Genomic DNA, 24,816 nt, shown 5'->3' with positions numbered 1-24,816 from the left:
TATAGTGGAATGGTGAATGCCTAATTTTTTATTGAACTGAAATAACATGCTTGCTTCGCTACAGCTATTTGTTGTGAAGTTTCACTTCAGTTGGCAGTGAAGTTTCATGAGTAAAACGGTTTCAGCAGTGAAATGAACTGCACCGCAGACTTTTGAGGAGTGAAATGCTCATACGCCTTATCTTTTGTCCATGTCTGCTGCACAACTCATTGCTTCCGCCGATGAAAAGACTCTTCAAGAACAGTAGACGCTCCGGAGGTATCAAGTACGACGCCATTTTGCAAACGCCGCATGACGACGATCTTGTTTGCTGCTGCGATTGGCTGGCGGAGTAACACAACTCCGCGCAGTTCGTGTGCCTTTGTTGTCAACTGCTATTTGTTTTAAGTTCTATTCGACTAAAGTTAACTTTATTTTACACTCTCCGGGCTTCTTTACTTGTTCTTGGCAGTGTTCTTCCTGCGCGAGTTCATTTGACGTGGTTCTTTGTTTGCCAAGTAAAAGAGAGGTATCGCACAGGCGTACCTGCAAAATACAACTTATTTCACTTCTCTTTTTTGGGTCTATGCGTTTTTATGGCGAATGGTGGGTGTTATTCACATTTGTACTAGTAAAGGTACCCCCCTCATTTGCATATGAAAGTTGCATTGGGTTGCCCCCTCCCCCCCCGAAAGAAATCCTGGGTACGTGCCTGCCTCCACATACCCTGCTTAAGTTATGCAGAGCTTACTAAGCTACTGATGTGCTTTCTAAGCGCATCCTTAGACAGAGTTTGTAAGGCTCAACGTATATATTAGGGGCTGGTGTCGTCAAAGCTGTAATTGCTTATCCACAGCATAAGCTCTTACAAACGCAGCGTTCAGTCTCCTCATGTATACTTACCCTTCGCCGCCGCACAACCAAGATGTCAGCGTCTTATCGAGCCGCGATCTCGCTGAAACTTCGCTGTGACCTCGCAAGGTTGCTTCGTTCGGACGCAGCGAGTAATCTAATCGCAACAGCAGAAGAGCGCCGATCGTCTCGCTCATGGTCACGATTTGAGTGCTGCACCCAAAGTGATGCGGCAAAGACTGCGCCCCCCGCCCCCGAAAAAAAAAAAAAAAAGGAATGCTCGGCACGAAACGTAGTAGCAGCTAGCTCACCGCTTTAGTTAGAGACCACGACAAAACAGCAGCAAACAGGCGGCCATGCGAGCAAGCAAACTTGTCAGGATAAACTACTCTACAATAAACGGGTTGCAGCGAATGCTTCTTTTTAAATATTTGGACGGAGTTCGGCGCAGCGCAATATAACAAAGCCACCTGTTGTACGCAGCCGCTCCCTGCCCAATGAAAAGCGACCGGAAGTGATGCGACGACGCTGCTTCGTCACAGAATGGCCGCAGACAACTAGGCGCGCGGCAGGACGGGAAGGCGGAAGCTGCTCCATCCTTGCATCTTCCTCTATGCTTGCATTCTCTGCTCTTGCTGCATGAAATGCATTGACTGTTTTCGCCTGTGTTCGCGTCTCGCGCGCGAGGTAATTTGCTACGTGTCCTTGGATTTGTGCGCGGTGTAGAAAAAGATGGTGGCCCGTGCTTTGTGCGTTACTTGTGCCCCACTTCAAAGCCAAGCGTTCGTACGTGCTGGAAGATGGATCCACGGACGCTGCAACAAGCATTTGCAACGTGACCGGTGTCAGCGGTCGGTAGTACTGTCATCGTGGAAGTTTTCAGGCAAGTGCCCGTTTATTTGTTTGATGGGTTACGTGTTGTTGTTGGCTCTACAATCATCTCATTGTGATCTCGTAGCATAATTCACTAATGTAAGCGCAAGAGCAGCTGCGCAAGTAGTAAGGCAAGTTACCTCCTCGATCGCGCCCCGTGTGACTAATGTTTCTGTCAAACCTACATCGGGCGTGGTGCGCCTGTATAGTTCCGCATTGCTTCTCGGCGTTTGAACGTTCAGAAATATGGTTATCTTGCGAGTTCAGCGCGGCTTGTTGTAATACGGTCGTTCGCACTTAAATGAAGTGTGGTCGACCATTTTTGCGTCGCGTAGAAAAAGGACGACTGGCTTTGCCACCTTTCGAAAAAACCGGCGCGGTATTGTTTCTCCCTGGCGCGGTCGCGTGCTGATGTTGCTGCTTGTCGGACGCTTTCAGCGTGTTTTCGACTTGTGTGTGTGCGTGCGCGCTCGGCTCGCTTCGTGTGTGTATGCATGTGTGTGCGCGCGCGGACATGCCGGTTTGTATGTGTCGGCGTGTTTGCGTGTGTCTGGTGCGTACGTGTTTTGTGAGCATGTTTGTCTATACGTGCGTGCGTGCGCATGTTTCTGTGTGGGTCGCTGTGTGGGCGTGCACGTGTGTGTCTGTCTGTATGTATGTCTGCTTGTTTGTGTTTATCAATGTGCGCGTGCGTGCTTTTGTCTGCGCTTTGTGAGTCGTATGTGTGCGCATGTATTGCATAAGGTCGTTAGAGTTTTACTCGCAATAATACTCTGTTTCAAATTTGATGCAGCGAGTGTCCCTGCCGTGAAAGCCGAGTTTCGTTTCGAGCCATTCTGGACAAATGCAGTATGAGGCGCTGTTTCTCGGGAGGACCAATGGGAAGGCGTCAGGTATTACTCCTTTTTCCGTCCTCTGCCCTGATGAATTCCATATCCTTGATTTTTATTGCGAAGCGAACATTACATCCAGAGCATAAATAAATGAATAAGAAATCTGGTAGCGTGTTTCACGATTACACTAATTCTGATCTTAAAGGCGTGGATTTGCCATTCCTAACATTTCCGTTCAAGTAAACAACCTAACCCGCAGGGGTGGCTCAATGGCTGTGGTGTTGGGCTGCTGAGCACGAGGTTGCCGGATCGAATACCGGCCACGGTGGCCGCATTTCAATGGGGGCGAAATGCGAAAACACCCGTGTACTTAGATTTAGGTGCACGTTAAAGAACCCGAGGTGGTCGAAATTTCCAGAGTCCACTACGGCGTGCCTCATAATCAGAAAGTCGTCTTGGCACGTTAAACACCATAATTTTTTTTTAAGTAGACAACTGCATAAATTGTGAATGGTAGGTTATTCAAGACGTTCTGCATACATATCAGTTGGCTTCACGAGCTTTAATGAATTTGCAGATTTGAAGTGCTGTGCTTTAGAGGTATCATATACAAGCTTTAGGTCTAGCTCTCTGGGTAGTTTGCATGCCCTTCGAGAGTTGTCGCCTATAGCCTTATTGGAATTTTTAACTATATTTAGGAGCACTGTGGAAGCTCGAAAGCATGCCCTGGCTCTCGAGAAAGTGTTTAAGCTGGAAGTGTAGGTTGCGAAGTTTGCGGTTGGTCACACAAAGGCTTTTTTATGCTATAGCAGTAGGAGTGTCAAAGTATAAAAAAAAGTGCATGCGTGATAAGCGTGGGAAGCTGGTCATGTGGTAGAGGCACGCACGTGCGTTTGTGTGTGTGTGTGAATTCGCTCCTTGAAAGGGAGTACGTGTGTAAGTGAGCTGGCTTCGTTGCTGGTGCTGTTTGCCAAGAATTGGCAAGAAAACACAATAATCAGTTAAACTTCAAATAATAAATTATGCAAAGCATGCTGGCACAGTGATGACAGCATGTAAGCACACAAACATGTAGCTGTGGGACAATTTTAATGCATGACTGCAACATCAGGATGGAGACTTGCTTCTTTTTCAGTAAGCAGCACAAAGTCCATATTTTGGCTTTTCTTGTGCAAACCAAAACGAGGCTCATTGCCAGTGACCTTGTCTTTTGTTCTAATAGCATTTGTTTATCTTTAACTTAAAGCGTTGTTCCTTGCAGGTCATGCGGATGATAGTAGCAGTTTCACAATGCCCAGCCTTGGTGCCCTCCATCAAGAGCAAGCCACTTCCGTTCGCCTTCAGACAGATGGCTGATGTTTTGTTCGATGCAGTTGTGACGACATCATTAGTAGATATAGGCATGTAGTTTAATATAATGAGTCAAGTTTTCATTTAAAACTCTGAGGCTCCTTGGCGGCATAAGCTTGATATCGTGTGCTGTTGTGTGTGGTTTTAAATATTGCAGATGGTACTGTGCACAGTGCAGGTATGACTGCTGATCCGAAGTATACACTTGCAGTTTCTTGATGGCCTTTCATAATGAGGATTTTCCTTTGTGCAAGAATAATCACAGACTGGGGCATTGCATCATCATATTCGGTATCGTGCGTTCAGTTCTAATTTCATATGACCTTCCCGCTACCAATTTATTTGCAGGAAAGGAATATTTGTTTACTCTCTGCAATGAACTTTTTATTTGCTCATTGCTGTAAACTCCTCAACCTATAATTTATTTCCATATAATTCTCACAACCTTAAAATTTGAGCTGGTTTTATTTTGAGTAGAGTATCAAATTGCACCGGGTTGCAATCTAGACTGCAAGAGAATTCAAGAAATTACAAAAAACCATGACCTCTCGTTGGCATTAAATCACTGTTTCAACAGGCAATGTGCCTATTTCTTGTACTGAGCTAGCTGCTTATGAAAATTGCAAGTATATTTCATTTCACAGTTTTGCAGCCAATAGCAGGCCTGCCATTGTCTCTAAGCACAACCTTTCCTCGTTTACATTGTGAAAATCTGTCGTGCTTAATTTGGGACAAGTCTTGAATGAATGTTTCATAATTTTGAAACTATACAAAGCATTGGTTGGGGCTAGAGAGTTTTTGGGCAACTTGACTGTGTTGAACCTAGCCATTGCAAGACGAGAAAAAAAAAACATGCACAGAGCACTCATTCAATCAAATGCAATGCTTGTAATCATTTTCCGTGTGTCAAAATGTACTTTTAAGTGATAGAGGGCGGGTAGCCAATTTACAACTATTGTGACTCATGCGATTAATCGCAACACAGGATGAGAAATGGTTGTGGCTCTGCGATGCATCGAATATGTGAATACTTATATACAATCCTCCCCCCCTTAAATGAGGGGGAAACGTGCAATATGTGTTGGGCGGTAAAGATTATTGTTTTAGGAGACAAGAAATTTCAGGCTCTAGCTGAGAGGCTACAGCAAGGACCATGTATGTAATGGATGATGAGCATAAACTGGGTAGGAGGGACATTACTGTTTAGAGCATAAAGTAGCAATTTAGAGCATGAGGACGGATTATAAGTTTAAATAAGGAACTACTACTTGTCACTGTATTGCCAAGCTAACCGATTGGAAGGAGGAGGTCCTGCTCGAAGGAATATAGTTAAGACATGCGAAATTTTCCACAAAAGTGTGCCAAAATGCAAATTTTTACTAAATTAGTAAATAAATGCACAATAATAAATTTTAGGATACAGAAAGTGCCTGATATCTGCATTGGAGAGCTGGAGATCATGTGCCTGGATGCATGTATTGCAGGGCAGGTGAAAATGCCAGTGGGGGCTTCCTCATTAACAGTTGGTGTGCATTCTCTTTGTAAAACAGTACTCTTTGTCTCCTAGTGTAATATAGTTGTGTTAAAAACATTTTTTCATGTCTTATGCATCTCAGTATTAATGTGCCATGTCCCGTAAGGCTGTCAGCTGCAGTGCTTATGAAGTTTAATGCACAGATATATTGCAGATTTCATAATGTCAGTTTTATAGTAAGGTCACACACACGCTCCTGGATAAATGTCTGCTGTTGAGAGATATCATTGGTAGTGTGTCTAAATTTTATTCACTCTTATTTTCTATGGTGAAGAGGCTACTGTAAACTGATTTGATTTTGCTGCTGTATGTGCCATTTTGTATTCGCAATGACATAGTGGTTTGTGTTCACGGTAACATGCAATTCCTAAATTTACAAAGTAGAAATTTCTCCTGCCTTTCATTTGTCTTGCCCAGTTACCTAAGCTGTGCATTGTGCCCAGTCATATTAATTAGGATAGTTGTTTTCAGGGGCTTGTTGCCTTATCAAATTTTCTGCAGTGTACATGTGTAATTGCACAGACGGAACTCTCATGATTCTGTTCTTATTTTGCTAATGCAGGATTGCAAGATTCCAGTATAGCCATGCGCTGCATTTATTGGTCAAGATGCTCAGAGAATGGAGAGTCCCTGTACCTTGTCGTAAACTTCGAACAGGGTTTTATTTTCTTTTTGAAAGCTAAATGCCATTTGTTGCTCAAATGCGTACCATATTTTTTTCTAATCTTGAATCAATTAGTATACACTGTTTGTTATATTTATACTGTTTGATGCAACCATTTCTTACTGGCAAATGTCAAGTGTGATACTGAACTTGAACTTATGCATGACTGCCTGTGCCTATGTTCTTTTAGTAACCAGAGCATGGCTGACTTAAAAATCCATATTTACTCATTTCCATACTCACATGCTACAGCAAGCCCTAAGCTTGGATTACCGCATCTTAAGTGCAAGTACAGTAGACTCTCGTTAATTCAAACTCGAAGGGACCCCAGGATTTTGTTTGAATTATCAGGAAGTTTGAATTATCGGAAGTTCTCGCGTATATGACTCTGAGCAAGATTACAGCGCACATTACAATTAATTATCCGCTTAAATCATATTTTAAACATTTCACTCTTTAATTACACAGTAAAAACAGAGCAGAGGTGAAGGATCCAGAACAAGTTTAATGGAAATCTATGGCTGACTAGACCGTTTGAAGAAATCATGAATTGTTGATTGTTTTTTCTTTACATGTGCATTAAGAACAAAGTTCTCTATTCCATTAAGAGCAGCCAGTTCTTGAGAATTTTCTTCTACAGTCAGAAATTTGCGGACCTCGGCAAGGTAGTGGAAGGCCTGTGTTGCTGTCACAGCGGATTGCTCTTCTGATTCCTCTTCACTTTCACTGCTGTACTGTGCGGGCAGCACCTCAGCCACCAAGTCGTCCAGGGTGTCTTCCCTGCACACGCAGAGGTTATCATCGGCTGCCTTCTCAAGCTCCGGATGCGCCGCTTCCCTAAGCCTTTTTCTGTAGGGAGCAAAATGGCCTGCGTTGTTTCGCAGCTTGTCTTTCGCTTTCACAATCGTTGTCAGCGTACTTTTTGTGATTCCATACTTCAATGCCACAGAAGTCTTCTTCGCTCCAGCCTCAACTCTTATATATATACTGACTCTATATATATATCTGACTTCTATATATATCTACTCTATATATATCTGACTTCTTATATCACCACAACGCTGTTGTGGTGATATAAGAAGTCAGATTTTTCACCAGTGGTGGCAACGATAGCCGATAATTTTCCGGTATGGACAAGCAAAAAGTACGAATTAACCGAATTGCGGTGTTTGAATTAAAGGGACACTAAAGGTTACTATTAAGTCAACGTGGACTGTAGAAATATCATCACAGAAACCTCGAAACGCTTGTTTCGTGCCAAGGAGAGACTTATTTTAAGAGAAAATGCGTTCTGAAGCGTCCGCGTACCTCTAGCGCAGTTCAAATCGCCCGCCCTCCGATCGAGGAGTACTGACATCATGGTCTCATAGTGACGTTGCGCCATCGGTGAGTAGAACGGCGTCCGCAGACAGCGCTACGGCTTTTCTGCGCAAAACGCGAACGCGCGGCCAGGAACAGAGCCAAGACAGAGCCGACAGCAGAGCGAAAGCGGGAGTATGGTGGCTAGCGGAAGGAGAAACGAATTACGTCCCACGGCACACGGAGAGTCCATTTTCGTTAAACTATAGGCTGCGGCGAGCTCGCAGCGTGGTCGGCGTGGTCTATGAGAAGCGACGAGCTTTTTCGCACTCGCAACAGGGCATAAAAATGTGCGAATCGACGCAAAACTCGGCCTAGAAACGTGCTCCGCCACAGCCAGGGCTCAATACGACCCAAGCTGGCACAACCCAGATGTCGTTTCCCGCACCGCCACCAGGCGCCGCTACTATACCTCAAACTCCAGCGCAATACGCCCATAAGCTGGTACTTCATTCTATGACGCTAACTTCGACGCTCGTCGCAATGGACCCTGACACCGACAGATTGGCTCGCGATGGTGGGCTAAACTTCAGCGATTTGAGCACCGACGAGCGCGACCTGCTGCTGAGGGCTCGCACTGCCGGTGTCGTTGCGTACTACGACGGCGGCCTCGACACCGGCTCTCCGGAGCGGGAAAGCAACGAGGGCTTCCCACGACATCACATGGACGTGGCATTCTGGCTGCTTGTTCCAAATGAAAGTTTCGCGAGCCAGCAGAACCCTCACAGCACGACGCGATAACGAAACTACTGAAACTCCAAAGCGTTCGCGGCGCAGAGTCGAGCGCGCAGAGTCGAGCGAAAACGAAACCTTTTGAACACCCATATTACTGAAGGGTAACGTCAAAATGTTATTTTTTCTTAGAATCGAATAGACGTAGACAAGTAGCATTTTTTTTCGTCTTATAATCGAATGAAATGATATTTTTAATACGAGTAGTTGAGTATTAGTAACACAAATTATGAGGAGTCCTTTCGTTATCGGGCTAGTACCGGAATGTCGCTGGGGGGTCTCAAATTGTGTCATGCATTTACCTCAATTTCTCGGTTACTAAAGCTCTGTTCGCGATTATATTGACGCCTTAGACGTTCTAGAACATTGCTCTACCACTTTAACTTGAGTTTCTGGTAACCTTTAGTGTCCCTTTAAGCGGCCTTAAAATACATTGAAAGCATGGCAAACCAACCAAAAATTTGATTTTTGTTTGAATTAACCGAAAGTATGAATTATCAGAGTTTGAATTACCGCGAGTCTACTGTAATTTAGAAGTTTACCATGTATTTTGAAACACTTCACCTTTTGTGCTCAGCAAAATACTTTAATCAACAGTGGTTTGTTTCTATAAGGCCTTCACTGATACTGCACTTTGCACCCAAACAATAGTAAATGGGGAATATTCAGTCTTTTGTTTTATAGTAAGAAAAGCGCCCATTTTCAAGCTACTTATTGTTTAGTAGACCAGTGCCTTTGGGCTAGGAAACAAAAATTTAAATAAACTGGAATTGTAATTAGAGAATCTTCTACACAGCACTTACAGCCCCGAGAACTCTCGTTTCACAAAAGAAAAAAAATAAGATTTAGGCATTAAAAAAATCCACATGATTTTCGTGCTCAAGTAATATAATTGAAAAGGGAAAACTTGGAATAATGCTTCTGGCTTAAACCTTATTTAAGGCATGTTTATGGCTTGGAAAATATTTTCTAAAAAATGTTGGCCAGGTATGCCTTACATCAACTTTCCAAACTTTTCGTAATGCTTTGCCATGAAATTGGTGTACAAAACAACAGGTGTGTTTCTTGTTGTTCTGCATTTCATTTACTTCCTTAATTGACCTCTGCGATATCCCATTTCTTTTCAAGGCATCAAAACTTCAATTTTCGTTAATTGGAACTTAATACTGAAAATTTATTCCTTTAGTGGCCCAAAACACTGCGAGGTCAACCCAGGCTCTTTCAGTGCCGCTATACGTAGTTTCTCCTCTAATAAGGGCAGACTTGATCAATTCATATATTTTTAAATATGCTTGTGGGAAATGTACATGTTCTTGTACTTACCAATTTGTTTAGTGATTATGCATGTTAAGATTTCATGTGGTTTGCGTATATATTGTACTCTGTATTGCAGCATGCAATAAATATATTTATATTTTTATTGAAGATGCAGCGTATGTCTTGCCAGTGTGCGTTGCATGTTATACGGATCTGAAAATCGAGATAACCGTTGCTGTTGATGTACATGCTCAAATGTGTCCAATCTGCTAGGGTGTATTTGTGCAGCGAAGACAGGTTTTATACACCCTGAGTTACTAATATTTAATGTGATGCGCACATATAGGTATTGTGTATGCCCACATCGAAGTTTCAAGGCCGACTGTTGGACGGTGGGTTTTGTAGCCGAGGTTGAACCTTCTGGCACACACGGTACATATGCTTGGATCGCTGTACATAGTAATAATTGAAAGCATGCACTGCCGAACCTGCATTCCATGCACACCAGAAATAAAAGATGTTTACACCCTTCCAACAGCCACGTAAATGGGTGTTAATGCAGGCTTGCTCTCTTACACCCTAAATTTATTTTGCTGGACACACTTCTGGGGTGCTATAATTGCACTGCAACCGCAGGGTGTAGGCAACAGCGCCGTTAGGGTGTCCATCTGGTGACACTCATTTACACCCTTAAGGGGGTAAAACTTTTAGTGTGTATATATTTGCAATGAATGCCTAACCATCCACCTGTCTTGTTTTTATCATGAAAGTTTTATGCCGGGGTCCACCATCAACTTTCTGTAACAAATGTGACGTCAGCGTGAACGCACAAAACATGCTCTCTTGACAGGGTGGCGCCACCATCTAGGAGCGGTGAAGCGAAGTACTGCATCATGACACTAACAAGCGTCGACAGTGAGCGCCTCTGTAGTCTCAGCGCAGTGGAGGCTTCAACGCGGTGTAGTCTGGTGTAGCAGTGTAGGCCTTCTGCAGAAGTGACGATGCAGTTTCTGCACACATGGTTTGTCTTTCGCGTCTGGTTAGCCTGTAGCGGAGTGCAGCTTCAATGTGCATCAGCAGTGCTTACATGCCGCCTACTGCGATGGCACCGACTAAGAAAACTGCTGCGCTTAGTGGCGCAAGAAGGCAACGTCGTTGACGGCAAATCTCACTTCGGCCCCACGAGGGTCACGCCAGCGTGAAGCACAACGCCTTCGCGGCGCACGCAGCGCACTGTGCCACTCCCATTCCTGAAGCTGAGTGCGTCGCAACTCAACAGCCTGCCCAAGACACTACGAAGCCTGAACAAAATGCTCGTACCTTCGCCGAACCGACTTAGCAGCAGCTGGGCGCCGCTCACCTAGCAAACCTGCAACACGGTCGCCGACCCGCAAGTGGTGCACCTTTCGCTGCAGCGGACCATGAGTTCACGAAGCAAACATGCAACGGTTTCTGCGAAGACATGTTTCGCTTTCTTGTTCTGCCGATTCCTATGAGAGGGATCAACCACATCTTTTTTTACATTAATATTATGGTCGCGCGGCCTGTCGTTCATGCAACTACCTGACTGTCCCACGTAGAAATGGTTACATCTCAGAGGTATATATGCGTGTGTATTTGTGTGACTTAATTTGTGCTTCGTTGTCATGTTTGCTGTTCTAATGATCTGTGTGTGAACATTGTGATGGCATGTCGTCCACGGGATTGGCAGGTGACAGTGTGACAAGCCTTCCTTTTAAATTAAAAGCGAAGCTTTTATTTGTGAACCTCGCTGGATTTTCGTGACCATGAATGCTATGTGGCTGTTCTGCCGAATAGGCCAACCAATCACAGCGGAGGAGGCGCGCGACGTCACCACAGCTGGGTTGCTTGCACCACCATCTCGCGCCTGCGCATCCGCATCCACGGCGGCGGCCGTCGTGCGAAAAAAAAAAGAGAAGCCGGAAAACAAACTCGTGTTTCGACTCTCTATGTACCAACACAAAGCTTCGCTGTATGTAGAATCCAAATCATAAGATTTTCTGCTATATTTTCGTTTTCATTCTTGATTTACTAACACAACCTATGTATTTCTGCTACGCTGCCATTCGTATGACTTTAATATGTATGGGATGGCTGCGTGGTGAATGCTACAGCTTTGCACAATGCTTTGCAGAACCCGCAAGGAGTGGTGACGTATGAGACGTCGCTGAGTGGCAGGGAGAACACCACAGCGACAGGCATGTTTAGTCACTCCTACCCTTTCCCCACCTCACCGATGCTTGGTATGTGGACAGCCGTCGTCGCTTACGGTTTCCGTGTAAGCTTTTTTCTTCAGTTATCGGCGTACTCTGTTTTACATTTTCTTTTGCTCAAGAACATTTATCTTTCTGTCAGATGTTTTGTTTGGTGCTTGGACCCATAATTTAGACGAAAAAACAGATAAATAGCTAGGATGTTATTTTGCCATGCCTGAACAATGGTAATGCGGTAGAATTGCACTATTGCGACGCGCTAATCATTTGACGATTATTCATCAACGTCTACATCAACCTCGTTCTCAGCCCACCATCTTTTGCAGATTTACGACGTTATAATCTGCTGATGCTGCCTCTCAACCACTTATAGGCGTTATCAACTAACGCTGCCGAGATACTCCTAGCAAGATTATTATCCACTGAGTCACCCCCGATTTTTTGTGTCTCTGCCGTTGTATCTGTTAGGTGTTGCCTGCTTTGAGTAGTCTAACAGTGACGCAATCGTACAACAATGGACGCTTGTCAAGCAAATCGTGCGAATAAGCACTATACTTCTATCATTTTTAATAAGTGTATCGTGGTAGAATGACAATAAGCCCAATTGTGCCTTTAGTTACAACTTTGTTGGCTGCCGTGGTGGGTCGTTGTACTGCTCGTGACCACTGCAAAATTCTTTCGTTTCGCCAACCGTCCGCATTATTTCCTTCCTAACATTTTACAATTTTTTTTGCAGCTCAGCCAAAAGACCAACATCACTTTTGAGCTTCAAGAGTATGGTGCGTTTTCTTTCAGTGTTTCATTAGCTGCCATTGTGACATTTGCAAAGGCATTGGCCTGAATCATAAAAAGAAATGTTTGCTCTCATCAAAATGCACTGACAGCTCGAGACATTCGCACTAGGAATTTTCAAAGTGCACTCAGACAAATATGTTGGCTGTAGTCAACGTACATATGTGCCGCTTCTGTAGCATGTTCGTCAGCATGAGCACTTCTAGCTTTTTAAGGTGAAAGCCTTAAGTGGCTTGTTGCAAATACCCCCCCAAAAAATTGGCCCTTCTACTCACAGAAGGACAAGCAGCAAAGCTGCGGTGTGTTTTACCTCAATCGGCGCAATTATGTATATATAGGTATTATTGAAGGACCCAGACAGCGAACACATCTTTTGACTGGAGTGATTTATTCTTATGCTATTATGTAGTTGTGACATGCACAAGTACCACCGCATGGCAGACAGGAATTCCACAGTATTTACAACTTCAGTGTGAACTACGCAATTATGAAAATTAGATGAAACTCGGCGAAGCCTTAGTGTCGTCCTAGTGGCTAATTGTTTTATATAATTTGTTTCTGGATAGTTTCGATAAAACGAGTGTTATAGGCGTTTTCTGTAACCATAGTACCTCCGTGGACGGCCACGTATTGACAGCGGACGGGAATTATGTAACGTTTACAACTTCGCTGCGAACTAACTAAATATAACAAGGAAATGAAACTCGGCGTAAGAGAGTCATCTTATCGGTCAATTTCAGTATAATTTTTTTCCAGGATACCTACATTAGATTGAAGAGCTACAGAGCATTCGTGAGAAATTGGAGATGAAAATTTTGTTCGTGTCAATGCGACGTGCAGGTGGATGGACATCGATCACCGCCAGAGGGTATCTATGTACAACTTTGCTGTAAAAAGCGGCATCTAGCCCATTGATGTAAAAAAAATATTGACACGTGTACTTGTCTTTATCAGGCGATGCGTTTCACCGCCTGACAACTCTTATTGCACAGCGCAGGACGCGCCTGCATGTATCAGAAGTTTCTGGAATGTTATCGATGGTTCCATCCGCTGTCTGTGTAATCTGATTGCATGCGTGCGCGACGCGAATAATGTAGAACTTTGTGGAAGGCACGCGGGTCCCAGCGATTACTCTGGAACATTCGACGACTGATGTATAAGAGCCTACGCGCTTGACCCGCTGATCAGATTTTCGACGATCGGCGAGTGTATTTGCCGCTATCATTCTTTGAGTGTAGCCTGCTTTCGAGGGCACAATAAAACGCTAGTTTCGTTAATCAGTTTTGCTGCCTTCACTGTCACTACCACATGACAGTATCGTCAGGAATGGCTGATACTCCCATAAGCAAGCAAATGTGCAATGGCTAAATATGAATGAAGAAACGAAAGAAGGAACAAAAGAAAGAGAAAACAAAAGAACCTTTTCGTAGTGCCTTAGGTGCTTGCGTGTGTCGTTGAAGAAGTCGACCTACAGCGTCGTACGTTTACTTCGGAACGCGGCTCGTTACGTCTCGCAAGAAGTCTGATCCCGTTTGATCGTATGACTTAGTGCATTACCGCATGCGCAGCAGGCTTTCGCCTTCACCTGTTACAGGAGCTTAGCATGTTCCTGAATTTCCGGCTGCTTAAAAGGACACCGAGGAGAAACAATAAATCAGCTGAGGCTATAGTTTATTCTTTCAAAAGTCAGTTTTTCTTAATTTCTTGTTAAGAATCTGATTGCGAGATGAAGGCCAAGCCTTCATTTTCCCAAAGCCGCGGAGGCTTCGAATCGATCCTTCGACCTCCTTGTCTGCACCAGAACGCCATATCCATTGAGCCCAAAGTAGCGGGTCACTTAAGCGATCCATCTGAAGAGTCGTGCGTCAGTTGAAGATCGTATCTTCAAGTCTTTTTTCGGGTCATTAATGGTCCGGTCATAGGTGTTGCTTAGGTTCTATGTATATTCTAGTATATTCTATGTATATTCGCATAGTCTTATGTAAGGTGTTTATCTATTCTTTCATTAGTCCTGCCGACATTCTCAGCACGGATATCAGCACCCAGCGTCATTCTACCGGACTCGCATTCTCCGACAGTCACAGTTGAAGCCAAGTAAGCATGAGCAGTGCATGTATTCACAGCGATATTTTTTACAGATCATTAATTAATTAATTCATTTGTGCACAACGCCCATGAACAGCTGGAGGCCTTGGTGATGGCATACTTCGAAATGTAGACACGTAATAGTACATAGACAGCACTGAACAAGCAAACTAAAAAAAAAAACAAGAAAACTGTGTACAATTCCGCTTGTTGTGCTGTCTTATTGCGTCATTGTTCAAGCCACAGTGTGATAATCATCATCATGATATAGCCTTGCCAAAGATTAAAAAGAAATGAAAGGAACAAAACATGCCTCGTATGTCCGATTCCAAAACACTGATGCTCCAACCACAATCAGCTCAAATTTTTTTCCATAGTATATTAGGACAGCATATAATCAGATAACATGAACACGTAAGCAAGCTGCCGAGTTGTGCCTACCAGTAAGACCGCAAAAGAAGTGAAAAGAGGAAAGGTCATATACAACGTGCACAATCAGATTAACTGCTCAGCACTTTGGAAATTGTGATTATCAATAATACATGCCGTACTTACAAGGGCAAGCGCCTCAAGAAGAGTGACTACCATGTCAGGTGAAAGTCACTTTGATCATGTGCGTCCTCCAGGAGGAACAGTTTACTAAAAACGTGTTGACGAAATGCGACTGTGAGATGAAGCGTTGCACCACGAGGTAGTTGCCACGAGGTAAGGTCGCACGATACGTATTCACTATATATATATATAGTGAGCGTGGGATAGGTATTAGGAATAATTATGGTTAATAAATGACCGATAAGATTAACTACAACGAAATTATTTAGGTCTAAGTAAGGATCCTTGAGACTAATTAATGGTAAGGGAGCCTAATGGCGAATAATTAACGAATGTATTAAACATATAAATAATTGCACATCATTTAAGGATAATTCATTAAGCTTAATCAATAATAATTGAAGTGGCCCTGAAACACTTTGTATCAAAGCGGATAAAGGCATTTGAAGTGAAAATAGGCTATTTCATAAATAGCTTGCCGCAAAAAGTACTTCAATGCATTTCGCAGAAGCGGTGTTATTGGCATCAAACACTGCATCCGCTGTGCTCCCATTCCTTCTTCAATGCCTTGCACTGCGAAGGCTACGGTGCTACACCTTCTGAATGTTGCTGTGGTGTGCACTTCAAATTTCATTTTGGATATTAACGTAGATGCCACGACTGCCGCCTTTGATGCCTTACGACTCGCTAAACATGAGCCAAACGTGTAGTCCTCAGCGATCCGCAGTGAGCTTAGCCAGTGGACTCGTGGCGGCACCCCGTGGTGGCCACTGTATCTACGCCATGTAGCCAACCGCAGCGTGATGTCAGCTATGGGCCAGTAGCAGCCGTCTAAGGCAATGACGAAATAAAGCGTTCTATGACGAAATAAAGCGTTCAGGAGAGTGAGGACTGGGCCTTCTGTGGAAGAGAGAGCGTTTGAGAGAAAGATGACTTCACGACCAGCTTGTGAGCTCCACGCGCCGCGTACAACAGCAAAACATGGCTGAGATGTTCACAGCAGCGTGCTACCTGCGGGCTACGGAAGTTCACCAAGCCCGAGGTGTGGTTCAAGGCTCCTTTAGGAAGACTTACTTTTAACCTTCCTGATTGACCAACTATGAATTCATTATGGCTAATCAGAATTAAGCATAACTAACATCACCTATGGCTAATCAAAATATTCACGATTAAGTTACTTCAGCCCAAGAAATGTTAATAAGGGTGATGAAAATTGATTCATAATGCTTCCTTAAGCGCAATTCAAGTTACGAGTACACTACAATTGCAATTACAGTACAATTACGATTACATTATGTTTGTCCAGTAAGATTAATTACAAATAATTACGTTCACAAATTAGGTAATTGCTGCCGGGCATTGCAATACTTGCATCGCATTGCGTCATCCTTGAATCACTGAGCCTTAGGGTGCGTAACATGGTCCCTCAGTCAATCGTTCGTTGCATGAGTGCAAGAGCAGCACCTGAAAATAATGCTTACGCATTATCTGAGAAGTTCCACTAGGGAGTTTCTGCAGTCACCTTTCTGGCTCTATTCTGTTCTCTGTAGGTACCCCTACGGAAAGCCAGTGCAGGGTTCGGTGACCTGTCGATTTAAAATAAGAGATCAAAGCACCAGGGCAGAACGAGCACTTGGAACAGCATCAACAAGGGAGGTAAGACCTTGTTACCATTTCCTCATTATGAAACGACTTGTATTTCTCTGCTTGGTGCAACGAACATTTTAGTCGGTACTGCTGATAGCTATGGTAATGCCCGCTTATGTCACACCTGCATGAACTAAAAAAATAATCGACTAAATAATTGCAGACTTTCTTATTGCACACTTCGCACACAGTCACTTTGTCCTCCCCCTGAATGCTGCTGCTGCCTGCTTTGGCTTCGCGCTTCACGCCGTAAGGGCAGCAAAGGCAGCTTGGTGTTCGCGGTGTGACCAACACCAGTACCGATGCTTCGTCCCCTTTCACGTGACGGCCAACTCAGGCATTGGTCCATGGCCTCTGAGATCGCCCCCACGCGTGACGGTGATCTCGGAGGCCATGGTAGATGAGACTTGACTATTACGAGTAACACCTGGGACCGCTGTTGGCGTGGCGCTCGGGCGCGTATACTCATGCGGCTGTTTCTTTATTTTGCACGTTTTCTTCTTAACGCAGAAAAAAAATAATTACGCGAGACAGCACATTGACAGAACTGAATCAATTTTAATACACAATTACTACTTTTCTATCAAAATTTGCATCATAAATTTAGTAGTTAAGAAGTTATCTCGTCTAATTAAAGATAGTTCAATTATGCAACAAAATCGTGGTGGTGTGATGCGTCACTGCTAACAAAATACCACTAGCTGCATCCTCGTATATTCTATACGTTTTTTTAAGAGCTTGGCTAACGTTAGCTGGGACACCCTGTATACCTGGTGTTCCTAGGAAGACGTTAAGCCATATTTAAAGATAGCCATGTTCAAAGGAAGGAATGTTTCCTTTGGAGAGATGCCGTGACAGGTGGCGACCATCATGTGACGCGTGATACGTAGTAATAAGTCACTAATTAACTTTTAACCATTTTCTGTCAGTGGGGTCATCGTAAATGAAAATAAAAGTGAGCTCTCTGTACAAGCCATATAAGCTTTTAGATCTGGAAAAATTTGATTACCCGCGGATCTGTGGATTGACGATTATCAGCTATGAAAGCGCCTGAAACCGAAACTGGGAGGCTGCAGCGAGCGCAAAAACCATGCCCCTCGATACGATGTTCTGCTTACGTCACGCAATCGACATGCTGTTGCTCTGCGCTCCTCGCCGTCGCAGCGCACAAGCTGCCCGCTGCTGGGGAAAGCTGCGGGGTGACTCGACCTACTTCTGTCGTGTTCAGAAAAGAAAGTCGCAGTTTTGCCCAAAAGACGCAGCATCGATTGCGATAGCAAATTAGTAGACAGCTATACGAAGTAAGGATAGTATATTTATCGGCTGCATAAACTTGTAAACATTCGCTTGCTAACTAAATTAACAAGCGCGGTGTCAGGTGCGCACAGGTCGACATGAACACATTTCACTCAATGCCCGCGGAAACTCGCCGACAAAACGCTGGAGTGAAGAAGCGCATCAATTCAGTGCGCGAATTGACCTTCGTGCTGCGTCTCGCTTCACCGCTAATTAAGCGTCTAAAGCACAGCGCATATCAAACTACCAGCACTCGGTGCACTTCGTACACATGGCAGATCGCGTCGGAGATGAGGCCCGTGCGACTGTGCACTTTGTCCACATCGCAGATCACTTTCAAGGCGCCGTACGCAGCAGCCGCCAGAGTAGAAGGCCGCACCCCCCCCCCCCCCGGCCTTGCCATCCACCCGGTGCCACGATCATTGGCTGACACTCGCTAGTTTTAACTGGCACATACATACTTTCGTCACGCTGGGCCAACAATGGCGGTCGCAGTGCACTGGAAAGAAAAAATATACAAAAGCGCGGTGCCTGCTTCCACGTGATACATATTGGCCAATGGGGGAGTGGAGGAGACTGGGGTGACAGTAGCCGTGGAAGAGTTGACATCGGGGAGAGCGGGGTGGCGGAAAAATCTAAGAATGGCGCTACTTTAGGAAAACTGAGGGGTTTTATAGGAATTTAGGTGCCGTTTCACTGCCAGAGGTGCCGACTTTTCCGTTCAGTGTGCAATTTGATGCTTTCGCATCGAAGCGCCCGTGTGCCGTGCATTGAGTGCACATTAAAGAACCCCACGTGGCCAAAAAATTAATCCGGAGCCCACCACTACGCCGTCCCTCGTTACCCACCGTGCAGTTTTGCAGCGTCAAATCCTACAGTTCAATATACCGTGTGATCCAGCTAACGTTAACCGAGCTATTCTACGAAAAGAAAAATCACGATGCAAGGTACGGTCTTACGACCTACGGTGTTTGGTTATCATACTCCTCATGACTAAATACCGCAGCTCTTGATATCGTACCTTGTAACGTGTTCTTTCTTTATCAACATCTTTTCGTTCTTTGAACAGCTTGCCTAACGTTAGCTGGGACACCCTATAAATATATCTTTCTTTCTTGCCCGTGTTCATCGTTGTCTGCTCTTTAAATAAAGTTGATTCCTCCTCCATCCTGTGTTACAACGCAGCTTGTGCAAGGCGAGGTGACCTTTGCAGTGCCGAACTACCAACTGTGGGGCTGGAGCCCATATCCCTTATTTCACGGTTCCAGACTCGTAGTGGAAGCCGAAGTGCTTGACAAGGCGACTAGCGAGCTCGTGACAGCCATGGATGACTCGGCCGTGTACGCGACGTCGCCTTACCACGTCAGCTTTCACCACACTGACCTGCACTTCAAGCCTGGCGGTCCAAAAACGGTCATGGTAAGGTAATCCGTGCGTATATACCAGCATTGATTTTTTTTTAGAGGGAAGCTGTATACCTCTACCTCGGAATGCATTTGTCGCGTCCTTGGACAAAAGCTCAGGCAATCATAGCGGGAGGCGTGCTCTGCGTGCGCCGCTGGGTTCCTTGCAGCAGCACCAGCTGGCGCTCGCCTCCGTGCCTCTGTGCCTTCGCGGAACCGGAGCAAATAAGCGCAACTAGACGAGACATTTTTTTGCTGCAACATACACATGCCTCAACTTGTTGCGAATATTTGCTCCGGTCGTTCAGATGCGTGGAAGCGAGCGCCATCTGGTGGCTCTTCAAAGAACCCAGCGGCGCATTCAAAGTGCGCCTCTCGCTGTGATTGGTTGAGTTTTTGTCCATGGACGCGACAAATGCATTCGGGGGTAAAGGTATGCAGCTTGGCTGTAAAATCCGGTGACCAATCAGCACATCCCAATAGAATACGAAGGGGTTTACACTGTGAGACCCGTACGTAACGTACACCTTCTAGGAGCCCTTGAAGTTAAAGTGGACGGAGGCATCAACTGGTCAGCAGTTGAGATATGCAATAGACATTTTGAGTATTGGTAAAGAAAGTGCAGGGTAGAGACAGATACGACATGATCCGTTACGAGCATAAGTAGTGATACAAGGCAGCTAGGAAAGTTTTGACAAAGAAAAAAAGATTAGTGATGTATGCAAAAGTGTTAGAACGAAAAGCAAGCATAGCATACCTGAGTAACTCAAGCAGGCTAGGTCTCTATTTGTCACCGCCCCATTTCAATAGGGTTACCAATAAATCATCATCACTGCAGCGGCGGCGGTTCCGGCCATGCGAGGTCAATAATAGCAAAGAACTCGGAAGCCTAGGAACTGATTTCAGTTGTGCTCTGATAGCGTTATGGAGAGGCCATGCATAGTTAAGACTACAGAAAACCTGTGCGAATACGATGAGCGACAAAAGGAACAGCAGCGTCAGTATGCACAACGGCGTCGTGCTCAAGCTCGGCAGGACCCAATTGGAGGCTACGTCACATTGGTCTATCCGATCAGGTCACAGCACAGCTTCACTGGCCGATTACCTTCACAGCGTGGATGGGAGCCCATTCTTTTGTTGCGATAACAATTGTATGGGCACTCCAGGCGCATTTCTGCTGCCGGCATCGGCGTCGTTGTCGGTTCCATATAAAATCCAAGGATGATAAGATCGTCGCTCGCCATATGCAGTATGTGCGAGTGAAAGCGTGCGAGCGCAAGCCGGCGATCACGGATCAATCTTGCGCACGCAGCGGAGGAAAGTGGTGAAGAAGTGTGCCGACATCCGTCGCGTGAAAGGCTCCGGGGGTAGGGCAGGGAAGGGGGCGCGCGTTCTACTCCGGGCGGCTGTGTCGTGAAAGCAATCTGCGACAGATGGCTTTCAATGCCTCCATACGGCACACATTTCAGTGAATGGAGTGATTTCACTTGGACTAAGCGATGCTTGCACGGGGCAATTAGGGCTAAAAGCAGCCTTAGTGGTGCCCACAAGGAGGGAGATTTAGTCGCATAGTAAGTAAAATTAGTGGTACGGCTGTAATTAGCACCGAGTCGAAAATTAACCACATTATGCTATATCCGTGTAAGGAGTGTACCGCCGTAGTTCAAGCTGCATTGAGGCAAAGCCACCGTACGGTATCTTTAGATGTGTGCTTTTCTTGCGATATCAATTACATGGACACCCCAAGCGAATTTCTGCCGCCGCTGTGAGCTTCTGTATAAAGTCGAAGGGCGATAATATCATTGCAGCGAGCCGTATGCTGTATGTGGGACATAAAGCGCACGACGGCAAACCGGCATCGCGACTGAATCTCACGCACACACACAAGCAAGGAAAGCTGGGAGGGGCTGTGCCGTCTTTCATCCGGCGCAAGCCTCCGGGGGAAAGGTAAGAAGGGGGGGGGAGGGTTCTACTTTGGGGTTGCCCGGGCCGCTGTTTCTTGAAAGCCATCTGCGACATGGATATAGCCCGTCGTGCGCTGGCTTAGTTTGCGTTGCTTGAGAGGCAGCACGAAAGTCAATTTGCTCGCTGCTACTAGCACGCTTTCTTACTCCAGCGTTTTGATGGCGAGGTTTCACGGTCAGCGAGTGAGATATGTTCATTCTTGCTTGTGCGTGCATGATACCTTGCTTGTTAATTTAGTTAGTATGCCTATGTTTACAAGTTTATATGGGCGATAAAACTACTATCCTTATTTTGTATAGCTTTTTGCTAATTTGCTATCTATTGCAATTGCTGCTTCGCCTTTAGGGCGAAACCGCGACTTTTTTTCTAAAACAAACACCACATCATGTTGCGTTGGTCGCGCTGATGATGGTTAAAGTGCCACCGGATGGCGCCTTTAGCAAGCTGTTTAAATGGTATCAAAATTTGACTTTATTGGTGGGTATACAAATGAATACTATACATTTCAGTCAGTCAAAATAATCTAGTCCAGTCCAGTCCAATCTAGCCTAGTCTATTCAGGAGGGAGGGAGAAGGAAAAAAAAAAGGATTCGGGTTTGGTATTCAGACTCGTGATTAGCATTATTCGACGCGGGTTCAACGTGCGTATTTCACGAGAGTTTGTGGGTCAGATGTTTTTTTAAGGGGCCTATACAGACTCGTAGGGTTGATGATAAATTTCGCATTTGAGACGACCAATTTTTAGTAGAAACACAAGAAAAACACAGGCACAATTATGGCACTCTTTGTGCATCGTCTAAGCGTTCATTGTCCCCGAAACCTGACGTATGATGCAGTAACCGGTCCACGTTCCTACTTTATTGATGTCATTGTAAAGTGTCCAATGTAAAGACTAAGCTTACACTCGTATAATTCAGATGCTTTACACTCGTAATCTCGCATTTCGTAGCGTGTATATTCAGTAGCCATTTACAACACCAGCCGTACATTGTCACGCGAACATTCATAAAAAAATTCTGGAGACCCTTTCTTCAGTAAATTATCACTGTTATTAATTATCACAGGCGCAAGAAGCACCACACCCATCCTAGTTTCTATAATGTTGTCGCCGATTCTATGGTGAACGTGTCTTGTCAAAATAAGCGCGCTACACTAATACTTTTGTACATTCTTGTATGTAGGCAAGCACGAATGATTACTTTGAAATCTTCTCAGATATACGTATGTGTATGCAGCAGATGGATTTGACGAATCAGTTTTTTGATTAGATGACCAATGACTTTGGTGTCTGCTATCATTGTTATGAGTGTTGTTTTTTTTTTTGTCTGGGCACAATTTCACCGCCTATGGCATTGTGTGTCTGAGCACGTGGTTTTGTGTATGAGTCAACGCCGCCGCGGCTGCATTCGATGGCTTACGTAACGATAGAATGTTCATGTTTGCCTTGCTGTGGGAATTTGTTTAGGAAACCAAGAAATTAAGAATTAACTGTGTTATTTCCACATACTGTTCTACATCAACGAAAATTAGGACTCGTTCACCTTTTGTTTCTTGTGATGTGGAGTGCATTTGGACACTAACAATGAGATGTCAGTTACTTGAGCAAAAGCCTTATTGTTATAGTAATTATGTAGTAATTGGCTTACTAAACTATCCACAACTGAAACCTCACTCCGGAGCAACGATAACACTACTCCAGGCTATGCTGTGAATTTTACCTTGCGCAAACCAAAATTTTGAGATATGAACCTTAGCATAGCATAAATGATAAGTTGGGTATCACAGGGTCAACCCGGAGTCCTTCACTAGGCCGTCCCTCGCAATTCCTGCGCAGCTTTTGAAGGTCAAATCCCATGACCTGAAAAACAAAATGTCGCAGTTACGCCTGAAAGGCGATGTATCGATTGCAATAGCAAATTATTAGCTATACTAAAACAGTATGGTTGCTTTATCGGCTGTGTAAACTTGTACACGCTCGCTCACTACCGAAACTAAAAAAAGCATGAGCTAAAATTAAGATTGATCACCACGCATATCTGAGTTATGGGTGATGCATAAATGTAGCTTAAAACTTCGTTCTTTTGGCTATAAATGGCTTTTTGACATTAAACAGAGATGAGTTCCAACAAAATATATGTTGTTATACACGTAGTAATTCTGAATGATAATGTGAGTGGTCTCAAATCATCTTCATTGGCTTTGAAAATCACCATTTATGCAGGAGCGTAAATGGTAATAAATCACGTCGTAACAAGGCCTGAAGCTCCAAGCACGAAGGATCGACAAATACATGTACTACTGATTATTGTCACAACAGGTGAACAGTGGCAGTTCTCTTTAGCCGTTTATGTAAGAAGCTCTGCGGTTATGGTAGGGTGGAATGGTGCGTTAAGACACTTTATCGTCGCTGTCTCACTGCTTCTCGCAGGCGGATATCAAGCACGCCAATGGCCGACCAGCTGCCCTGGTTCCTTGCGCCATCATAGCCGAGGACGACGAGGGATTGAACATTCCCGTTGATCGTGATGTGGCCGTCACGGACACCAGAGGACGTATTGCATTCAGTGTGCTCACAGAGCGTACACACAACCATATTGTGGTACAGGTAAGAAATATTTTGCACTGTGGCCTATGTACAACATCAAAAAACATAAACAAATGCAGTTGTATTACAATCCGAGAAACTCATACATCAAAGACAGCAGCTGCGTAAGGCGGTTCCCGCAACCTTTGGATGTCCTCCTATTCTGCTACTGCCAGAAACCAACCCAAAACATTCCAAACGATCCATTACATCCGGTGCAAATCATTTCGCTATATCTCAACCTTTCGCGCGACCACCAATAACCCAGCGCACATCGGTGGCCAAAAAACAAAGAAAAATTGCCAGCCACCATGCGTGCCGATTATTGCGTTTCATTCGCTCAGCGTTGTACTTTGTTTACTTCTACGCTCTTAATTACATCAGACGACGGAGTGTACGTTATGCATGTTTCCGCATTCTGTGCCGACTTTAGCGGTGCCGGCGTCTGGCGCGCGTTCCAACGGCCTCCTATATATGAGGTCGTGGACAACCTAACAATCATAGACGAGCTCCACCCACACAAACGCAATGCACCTTGCCTTTACCTCTGAAAGAGTGCCGAGTCAGCTGGGCCATTGCCTCCTTTACTAGATGCCTGCCACACGAGCGGAAAACCAGCTGCCCAGCTGACCTTTCCCCCCTTTTCCAGTCTCAAATAGTGGAGAGCTTTAGATCAGCGGACGCAAGCGGCTTGCGTACGCATGAACTAAGGGTCACAGTGTTTCGCATGCCCAGACGCCTACGTCTGGTTCTGCACATGTGCAGTACCGTTGCCCCTCGTTCTTGCGTACGCAAGCCTCTTGCATCTCCTAACCAAAACTCTTC

General features: G+C 44.9%; 1 protein-coding gene across 2 annotated transcripts in view; it reads left to right on the top strand.

The window, feature by feature from the left end:
* The window catches only part of LOC142557414 (complement C3-like), a 142,776-nt gene that overhangs the window by 16,294 nt on the left and 101,666 nt on the right, over positions 1–24,816 (top strand). For both annotated transcript variants that reach the window (XR_012822768.1, XM_075669237.1), the window contains exons 5-10: positions 11,589–11,732; positions 12,404–12,446; positions 14,469–14,553; positions 16,647–16,752; positions 19,225–19,458; positions 23,836–24,012. Coding sequence is in view for 1 of the 2 variants with exons in the window: in XM_075669237.1 (XP_075525352.1) it covers positions 11,589–11,732; positions 12,404–12,446; positions 14,469–14,553; positions 16,647–16,752; positions 19,225–19,458; positions 23,836–24,012 (789 nt within the window). In the remaining variant the exon portion in view is untranslated. The remainder of the gene's footprint in view (positions 1–11,588; positions 11,733–12,403; positions 12,447–14,468; positions 14,554–16,646; positions 16,753–19,224; positions 19,459–23,835; positions 24,013–24,816) is intronic.

The sequence above is a fragment of the Dermacentor variabilis genome, chromosome 9 (genome assembly GCF_050947875.1).
Source record: "Dermacentor variabilis isolate Ectoservices chromosome 9, ASM5094787v1, whole genome shotgun sequence".
NCBI lineage: Eukaryota > Metazoa > Arthropoda > Arachnida > Ixodida > Ixodidae > Dermacentor > Dermacentor variabilis.
This window is presented reverse-complemented; position numbering and strand designations above follow the sequence as displayed.